The 9,674-nt window shown below is 45.2% G+C and overlaps 1 protein-coding gene and 1 non-coding gene across 2 annotated transcripts; one reads left to right on the forward strand and one right to left on the reverse strand.

Annotated features, from left to right (window-relative positions):
* The first annotated feature begins 1,446 nt into the window (after positions 1–1,446).
* On the forward strand, positions 1,447–1,517 carry TRNAG-CCC. Its single transcript has one exon. It is a non-coding gene; the product is annotated as a tRNA-Gly (tRNA).
* A 3,534-nt stretch (positions 1,518–5,051) lies between these two features.
* Positions 5,052–8,766, reverse strand: LOC113224588. The gene is made up of 4 exons (XM_026453705.1): positions 8,693–8,766; positions 7,611–8,587; positions 6,017–6,109; positions 5,052–5,124 (listed from the first exon to the last, which is right to left on the reverse strand). The coding sequence occupies exons 1-2, from the start codon at positions 8,764–8,766 to the stop codon at positions 7,840–7,842; spliced, it is 822 nt and encodes a 273-aa protein (XP_026309490.1). The 3' UTR covers positions 5,052–5,124; positions 6,017–6,109; positions 7,611–7,839.
* Positions 8,767–9,674: the final 908 nt, after the last annotated feature.

Raw genomic sequence — 9,674 nt, forward strand, 5'->3', positions numbered from 1 at the left:
GTCACTGCACTCCAGCCTGGGTGACAGAAAGAATTGGTATAATCTTTTAAAAGATAGCTAATATCTTTGACTAAGCAATTCCACTTCAAGGAATTTATTCTACAGGAACACTATAAAAACACACAAAGATACATGTAGACAGCTTTCTCTGCAGTACTGTTTCCAACAGAGAAAAAATAGGAAACACTCCAAATAGCCATAATTCGGTGGTTTTTTTAAGCAACAGGACTCACTCTGTCACCTAAGCCGGAGTACAGTGGCCAGTGGTGCAACCACAGCTCACTGTAACTTCAAGTTCCTGGACTCAAGCCTTCCTTCCACTTTAGCCTCCCAAGTGGCTGGGATTACAGGTATGTGCCACCACATCTAGCTAACTTTATTTTTTGTAGAAACAGGGTCTCACTATGTTGCACAGGCTGGTCTTGAACTTCTGGCCTCAAGCAATCCTCCTGCTTCAGCTTCCCAAAGCACTGAGATCATGGTGTGATCCACCATGCCTGGCTCATAATTAGGTTTTAAGTAAATTATCATTTAGCCCTACAATACGATATTGATTATGACAAAGTATCTAAAATACATCAAGCTTAATAAAACAAGTTGCATTTCTGTACAAACACTACTATTTCTCTCAAAATGAAAAGCTTTAAAAACCAAGTAGAAATGGTTATAGATTGATACACGTATTTAGAAACTTCTAAAATATACCAAACAGTGGTTATCTCTGGGAACTGCCATCTCTTTTCTAATTTACCATTCGCACAGTATTTGATTATTTTAACTGTGGGCATATATTACTTTTGGAATCAGAGGAAAAATGCATTTCTTTTTAAGTCTCATCTAAACTGAAAGCTGATTTTTACAATGTCAAAAGTTCTCAATTTATAAACTTCAGACAGATAACCAAAACTAATGGTCAGTAAAAATGACATTCACTCCGAGTTGACAGTTACTATATTAGTTCCTAAACATACTGTACCCATTGATGAACAATTTGAATCAAGAAAACAAATATAAAGTATTAGGTCAAGACTCTGTTTAACAGCCAAATGCTTAAGACGTCTGATTAATACTTCTTGTTTGTTTGTTTTGTTTTTGAGGTAGAGTTTCCCTCTTGTTACCCAGGCTGGAGTGCAATGGTGCGATCTCAGCTCATCGCAACCTCCGCCTCTTGGGTTCAAGAGATTCTCCTACCTCAGCCTCCCGAGTAGCTGGCATTAGAGGTATGTGCCACCATGCCCAACTAATTTTGTATTTTTAGTGGAGACAGGGTTTCTCCCTGTTGGTCAGGCTGGTCTCAAACTCCTGACCTCAGGTGATCCGCCTGCCTTGGCCTCCCAAAGTGCTGGGATTACAGGCATGAGCCACCACGCTCAGCCTGATACTTCTTAAGTTTGTTTTTATAAATTAGTTTCAAAGCACTGGTGGTGCAACAATAGAAGTTTCACAGCACTGGTGGTTCAGTGGTAGAATTGTCGCCTCCCATGCAGGAGACCCAGGTTCGATTCCTGGCCAATGCAGCTCCCACCTTAATCCTAGCTACTCAGGAGACTGACGCAGGAGAATCCCTTGAACCCAGGAGGCAGAGGTGCAATGAGCTGAGATCATGCCATTGCACTCCACCCTCGGCGACAAAAGTGAGAATTCTTCTCAAAAAAAAAAAAAAAAAAATTAGTTCTAATAGTACACCATGTACAAAATAAAACAATATTTTAAGTCAGCCACTGTGAAATTCCTGATTGTTTAACAATTCACATTTTTTAGTATGTTCTCCCTAATGATACCTCATTCTATAATCAAAGCTGGTACTAAAAAATACTTTTCATTCTGATAGCAAATAATCTAAGTATACTTTCAAAATGAAACCTACTCTGCAATTGCCAGGGTTTTCTGTATCTTTCCCAGATTGGGAAACTAAAGAGTTAACATTATTTAACAGTTTTTGTACTAGGCACTGAGTTGTACCACTTGGTGCCCTCTGTCTACAGAGACTAAGACAAACTATACAAACAGCAGTGAGGAGAACCAACATTTCAACTAGGGACTGAGAGAGAAGATGAGTTTAGTTTTGACTTGAAAGGTTTCTCCCCTTTTTATGCTGCTTTGAATTTCTCAAATGAAGAAACGAATTACAGCTATCTGAATAGGTAATATAACATACCCAATGCATTCACATATTCCACAAATGGAAGTTTAAATTGTAAAGATTTTGTAAAGCAATCATACTCTACAATCAAAAACTTTAACACTGTGCATGCTATTTGACTTGGTCTTTCCAATTCTAGAAATTGAAGTTAAATAATCAAAAATATGTTCAGAAGGTATACATAATTCTTACAGCATTTTTCTTTTTAGGAAAAACTTAAATATCCTTATCCTTTTTCTTTTCCTTTTTCCCCAAGATGGAGTCTGGCTCTGTCACCCAGGCTGGAGTGCAGTGGCACGATCTTAGCTCACTGCAACCTCCGCCTCCCTGGTTCAAGCAATTCTCCCGCCTCAGCCTCCTGAGTAACTGGGATTACAGGTGCCCGCCACCACGCCCAGCTAATTTTTGTATTTTTAGCAGAGACAGAGTTTCGCCATGTTGGCCAGACTGGTCTTGAACTCCTGACCTCCGGTGATTCGCTTGCCTCAGCCTCCCAAAGTGCGGATTACAGGCGTGAGCCATCACACCTGGCCAAAAAAATTTAAACATCTTATAACATGAGTTTAGTTACTTTGTGTTATGATATGACCACATGAAAAAAAAATTTTTTTTTTTTTTTTGAGACGGAGTTTCGCTCGTTACCCAGGCTGGAGTGCAATGGCACAATCTCAGCTTACTGCAACCTCTGTCTCCTGGGCTCAAGTAATTCTCCTGCCTCGGGCTCCTGAGGGTTTACAGGCACCCACCACCACACCCGGCTAATTTTTGTATTTTTAGTAGAAATGGGGTTTCTCCATGTTGGTCAGGCTGGTCTTGAATTCCCGACCTCAGGTGACCCGCCTGCCTCGGCTTTCCAAAGTCCTGGAATTACAGGTATGAGCCACAGTGCCCAGCAGAAAAATGACAATATTTTTTAAAAAGTAAATATACAACAGTCCATTTGTCTCATCCCCCTAAAACTAAACATATTGAAAGCAAAGACTTTGTTTTATTCACTGCTTGATTCGTAGCACTCAGAACAATGCCTGGCACATAACAGTCACTCAAAAACTTGCAAAATAGGCCAGGAGTGGTGGCTCACATCTGTAATCCCAGCACTTTGGGAGGCAGAGGTGGGCGGATCACCTGAGGTCAGGAGTTCGAGACTAGCATGGCCAACATGGTGAAATCCTATCTCTACCAAAAACACAAAAATTAGCCGGACATGGTGGCAGGCGCCTATAATCCCAGCTACTTGGGAGACTGAGGCACATGAATTGCTTGAACCCGGCGGACAGAGGTTGCAGTGAGCCAAGCTAGTACCACTGCACTCCAACCTGGGCGACAGAGTGAGACTGTCTCAAAAAAAAAAAAAAAAATTGTCAAATGAATGAATATGAGTAATACAAGTGAATACAGAAGAGGTTTTAGCTAGAAATATATATGTAATAGGATCACATAACATATACATTTACCTTACCTGAATTCAACTGTCCAGACTAAGCAAAAGAAAGAACTAATGTAAATCGTGCATGCTGACTTGCCCTGGAGTGACAGTGGAGAGAAAACCAGAATCTGCTGTCCCCTCTGAGAATCTCTGGTCCCCACAGCTCTCACATGGTATCACACTAGCTACACGTGATTCTAGTTTTTTGGTTTTTTTTCTTTTTAAGAGACGATCTTGCTCTGTTGCCCAGGCAGGACTGCAGTGGCATGATCACAGCCCACTGCAGCCCTGAACTCCTGTGCTCAAGTGATCTTCCTGCCTCAGCCTCCTGAGTAGCAAGAATTACAGGCTCAAGCCACCACACCCAGCCCAATTCTAGCATTTAAAAGATTTTTTAACATAAGATGGCCCTAAATATAAGCCAGCTGCTTCATCTGGTGCTACACCCAGAAAACAGCAATTTTCTACAATGCTGAGAGCTGAAAAGGATTTCCAAGAGTAATTTTGACTATATGGAAATTTTGCCTTAGAGGATGACTTTAGAACCTACTTCCCATTCCAAATAAAATGCAACTCTACTTCATGCCATAGCATACACAAATGTATCTATAACCTATAATCATAGATATAACTGGGTGATGAATATGCATAGTGTCTTTGTTTTTATTTTCTAATATTTCTTCAATTTACAAATAGTGCTTTCATAATAAGAAAAAGCTCATTTAGGCCATGTGTGGTGGCTCACATCTGTAATCCCAGCACTTTGAGAGGCTGAGGCAGAAGGATCCCTTGAATCCAGGAGTTCAAGACCAACCTGAACAACAGAGAGAGACCCTATCTCCACAAAATAAAAAAATGTTTTAAAAAAAAATTTTCTATATAGGCGGGGCGCAGTGGCTCATGCCTGTAATCCCAACATTCTGGGAGACCAAGATGGGAGGATGACTTGAGGTCGGGAGTTCGAGACAAGCCTGGCCAACATGGTGAAACTCCATCTCTACTAAAAATACAAAAAAAAAAAAAAATTAGCCGGGCGTGGTGGTGCGCACCTGTAGTCCCAGCTACTCGGGAGGCTGAGGCAGGAGAATCGCTTGAACCCAGGAGGTGGCGGTTGCAGTGAGCCGAGATCAAGCCACTGCACTCCAGCCCAAGAGACAGAGTGAGACTCCATAAAAAAAAAAAAAAAGAAAAATAGGTCTGTTTTTAATAGTCCTTTCAACATTCATCAGAGAATGCTAGATTTGGTATCAATATTCCTCTACCTCACCTAAAACAATGCTACCTCTATAGTATATTATCAATCGTTAATAAACTTACTCATGCAGCATATTCTTTCAGCCTATTACTCTGTTCTGTTTTAAACAATTTCTTAATTCAGAAACACGTAACTCAAGCTATGTATCTTTTCAACAAGAATTAAGGTCATTTTTATTTCTATTAAGAGTCACTTAAATCTGTACGAAATAGAAAAAAAAATTTATTTTAATTTTTAAAAATTTTCAAAATAAGGTACCTGAACATCATAGAGTGCTACAATATTTTCATGCTGAAGTTCCTATTAAGAAAATTGAGAATGAAAAATATGTAAGTATTCTAATAATTTTACTATATTTTAATATGTAAATAAAATTAAAGTATACACTTACATACTACTTCTAGTATTACACTTCTATTAATAGACTAGAAAAATTCAATTGAAGAATAAGAAATGTGCCTGATCAAACAAAAAGCACATTATCTCACTAAAAGAAAATATAATTTTTAGCTCAAAGTGCTACAATTCTTAACAAAGAGCTCTCCACAGGAAGCAGTTTTGAAGAAATCGGGTGTTAAATGAGGGTTCCACACTTGTATTAGTTTGGAAAACGCTACGTCAAGTACTTTGAAACCAGTTTCTTCATTGTAGAATTTTTCAGACTTTCTTTAATGAGCCATAGGCTTTGAGACTCTCCAAGAAGTATTTAGCAAATGGGGTTTTCCAAATTTACTTAACCATCTTCTCAAACCACCTCACTTAGATAACACTAGTTGTGAGTGATCTAGAAAAGCCACCTGCAAGGAATATAACTTTCTTCAATTTAAAGACCCCCAGTGCCCCTACTCTCCCCAAAAAACTTAGTAGTAACATGAAAGGGGACAACCGGAGAGGTAAAAACAGTGTACAAGATGGGTCTGCCTGGCCCTCTTCTCAAACAACACAGTCACTAGGAAAAAGGAGAAATGATGAGAAGCTAAACTCAGTCTTCACAGAATCCCTCTGAGCTTTGGTTCTTAAAAATAGCTTCTGAGTACTCAATGTTTTAAAAAAGTGAGCATGCAAAAAGGAGAGCAACAGTGGAAAATTCTCAAACTTGTACCCAACTACCAAAATTGCAAAGGATGGCAGCATGCATTCATTTAAATTAAGTTTTAACCTTATATGAATACTACTATATAAAGTAACATACCTTTAAGATTTTAATTTCCTTTCCAAGCAGTATTTGTGATTTTGACAAGTTCTTTTTATTAATACTTTTAATAGCTACCTCCCAATCAGTTTTCTGAAAAAGAAAAACAATGTTACTCCTAGACATCATTCCACAGAAATAACAGAAAAAAAATTACAAGCGCGAAGACGTTTTTAGCAAATAAATGTACGGCATTGGGGAAAAATGGAAAAGAACCTGTATTTTCAATCATGGGAAAGTGACTTCATAAATTATAGTGCAATATGCCAAGGTCCTACAACACAACTACTAAAAATAACAAATATGAAGTCCATATAGTAACTAATATTGAATGAAAAAAGAACAGTTCACAACCACTTCAAAGTTATGGACAAATGTAGAAATAAACTTGGAAGGTGATATGGTTAATTGAAAACTTATTTGTTAGTTTGGAATGATTACACCTTGTTCTTCTTGAGTTCTAAATTATTTTCCTAATAAATGAAAAGTAGGTCGGGCGCAGTGACTCACACGTATAATCCCAGCACTTTGGAAGGCCGGGGGCAGGCGGATCGGATCACCTGAGGTCAGGAGTTCAAGATCACCCTGGCCAACGTGGTGAAACACCGTCTCTAGTAAAAATACAAAAACAAAAATCAGGCGGGTGTGGTGGCAGGCTCCTGTAATCCCAGCTACTCGGGAGGCTGAGGCAGGAGAATCGCTTGAGCCCGGGAGGTGGTGGCTGCAGTGAGCAGAGATCTCGCCACTGCACTCCAGGCTGGGCGACAAAGCGAGTGTCTCATAAATAAATAAATAAATAAATAAGAAAAGTAGCATTACTTTATCCGATAAGCAACAAAGTCAGACCACTTTTAACACGCCCCTTGGCAACAATCAGAACTGCCACACCCTTTAAGATTATTTTCACTCCCGATATGCCTTTGCAAATTCTTTAGATTCTAAAACCTCTTGTAACTGTACTTGCGAAATAGCAAAGGCTAAAAAAAAAAAATTTAAGGCTTAAACATGATTTCACGTTGTGATTGAAAATGAATTGTCCAAACACCTTTCTCATCCGGAGCTCCTCTACCTGACTCCGGGGGAGAAAACGGTGCCGGGACTCTTCGGGGTGCAGGGGACCAGTGCTGAGAAAGGTGACACCTCCCTGGCTGAGAAAGCCTGAAGCTAATGGGACATCGCCCATTTTCCGCTGGGTCTGTAATTATCAACCTCAAAGGTGACCAGCCCTGGGCACGGGGAAAAAAACCAAAGGTCCATTCACGCCCAAGCCTCGAGTCTGCACGGGGCAGTACCGTCTATTTTGGGTCCAGGGCAACCTGGGTGCAAAGGCTCCTGCGATCGGCCCGCGGGGTGGGTCCCGGGCACACAGGAGGGTCAGCAGCAGCCGGTCGGTAGGCGGAGCGCTGCCAGAGGCTTGGGCCTCACAACAACCCTCAAAGGACCAAAACAAACCGCGAGACGGGCTGCGCGCACAATAGCATCCCCAGGCGGCTAGCCGTGGCGGGGGGCTCGGCCCGCGGCTGCGCCAAGTTTCAGAACCACCTAGCCCCGTGCCTGCCGCCCGGGGCCCGGCCTCGCCCCGGCCGGCGCTCACCTGGCGGTGCCGCCGCCGGAAGACCACGGCGAAGGCCCCGTGTCCCACGAGATCCCTCTTGCTGTACTCGAAGTCGCCCACCACCTCCATGGCCGCGCCCCCGGGGCACAAAGCTGGCGGGCTGGCGGCGTAGCGCGGCGCAGGTATCAGCACCGCGAGTCTGCGGCCCCGGAGCGCGCCAGCGGGCGGCGGGTCTGGGGCAGCCGCAGCTTCGGGACCGGGCGGACTCTCATGCCGAGAGGCCGGAGCGGAAACGGGGGAGGCCGCCGCGCGGAGCCGGGGTCAGCGAGGCCCGGCCCGGCCCCGGCCGCTGCTCATGGCCCGGCATGCTGTCGGTCGCGGGCTGTCTGGCGAAGCGGCCTCGGCGCTGCCGGGCCAGGGTCGCCGTCACCTTCACTGTGCGCGCCTGGAGCCGCACACGCGCTCTGAGGCAGTGAGGGGCCTGGTACTCTCCATCCCCAGCTCGTCTGGCCTCTTCGGCCCTCCCCGCCCGGGGCGCTGCTGCGGCGGCAGTAGCTGCCGCCCTAGAACCCGCACCGCCGCCGCCCCGCGCTTCCCGCCTCACGGCGACGCCCAATGCCCTCACGCGCGCTACTCGCTCCCGCGCGACTGGCTGCCCTCCGCGACGTCCGCGTGCCTTGAAGGCCTCAGGGCCAGCCCGCTCCCTCCGCCGGGGAAAGGAGTGCGGCCCCGGCGGGGCGCCCGCAGCTGGGGAGATCATCAGCTGCTCCTGAGGCGGGAACAGCGGGCGGGACCTGCTGCGGCCACAGCGGGTTAAGGGCTGCAGGCTGTGTTCTGGGCCTGGGGAGCAGATTCCAGCCGACCACGCCCCGGGCTCCAGGCCGCTGGGAGGCGGACTGCAGAGAAGCGAGTCTTGAACCCCAGCTGCAGGCAGGACGGGAGAATCTCTGCAGGGTAGACCCCCAAATTCCTGCCAGAGCAAAGGAGCGACTGCTACTCCAGGCTTTGCCCGCGCCCTCGAAAACCGGAGTTAATGCTGCCAAGCTGCCGGCCTTCGGACGCCTCTCGGGGTTTACTCGTTCCGGATCCCTAGAGGGACGGTGACAGGCGGGATTCTGCACCTTTTGGTGGTCCCTTGACTCTGCGAGAAGCTGGTCAAGCTCAGGGTCCTCTTCGCAGAGAATCGCCTCTGCATACCGACTCAGGATCGCACACGTTTTCAAGGCTCTCCTGGGGGCTCCCAGTGTCAGGCTAGTTTGACCTCGGGCTTACTTCAAATGGCTGAAGGGAGCTTTCTTTTCTACCTGATTGTTAAAGTTGTTCAAGTGACAAGGAACAGACTGTCAGGTTTCCCGAAGTACCTTATGAAACCATTTACTAAACAATATGCTTGAAACGATGAGAAAACGCAGGCCCCACACTTGAGTGTGTGTTCCATTGTTTAGGGTTTGTTCTTTCAGGGTCTTTCACCACCTCGATGGCCGCTGCCTGTCCCTGCAAGCTGATCTCTGAACCGTGACAGAGTCTGCTGAGAGAACCCTCCTGCCTCACACGCTCAAAACGTAGGGCCTTGGGTTTCAGCTTCTGCTACTGTGCACCCTTAGGTCATCCTGTCCTTACTTACATCTGGCCCGGGTGGTTGTGTTAGACACTGAAAATCTGGAGCCTTCAAAAGTTGACAGCAACTTTTAGGCAAGTTTGCACATACACCCAAAAGTGGATGGAAATGATTCCTTACCTCACTGAAAGATTCTCTACAGTCTATCCTTTTCTTTACCTTTTTTTTTTTTTTTTTTGAGACAGAATCTCACTCTGTCACCCAGGCTGGAGTGCAGTAGCACAATCTCAGCTCACTGCAACCTCTGCCTCCCAAGTGCACATGATTCTCCTGCCTGAGCCTCCTAAGCAGCTAGAATTACAGGCATGCACCACCACACCCTGCTAATTTTTGTATCTTAGTAGAGATAGGATTTCACCATGTTGGCCAGGCTGGTCTCAAACCCCCGACTTCAAGCAATCAGCCTGCCTTGGCCTCCCAAAGTGCTGGGATTACAGGCGTGAGCCACCACGTCTGGCCTGTTTTTTGTTTTGAGACAGAGTCTT

Source organism: Piliocolobus tephrosceles, unplaced genomic scaffold (genome assembly GCF_002776525.5).
Source record: "Piliocolobus tephrosceles isolate RC106 unplaced genomic scaffold, ASM277652v3 unscaffolded_45370, whole genome shotgun sequence".
NCBI lineage: Eukaryota > Metazoa > Chordata > Mammalia > Primates > Cercopithecidae > Piliocolobus > Piliocolobus tephrosceles.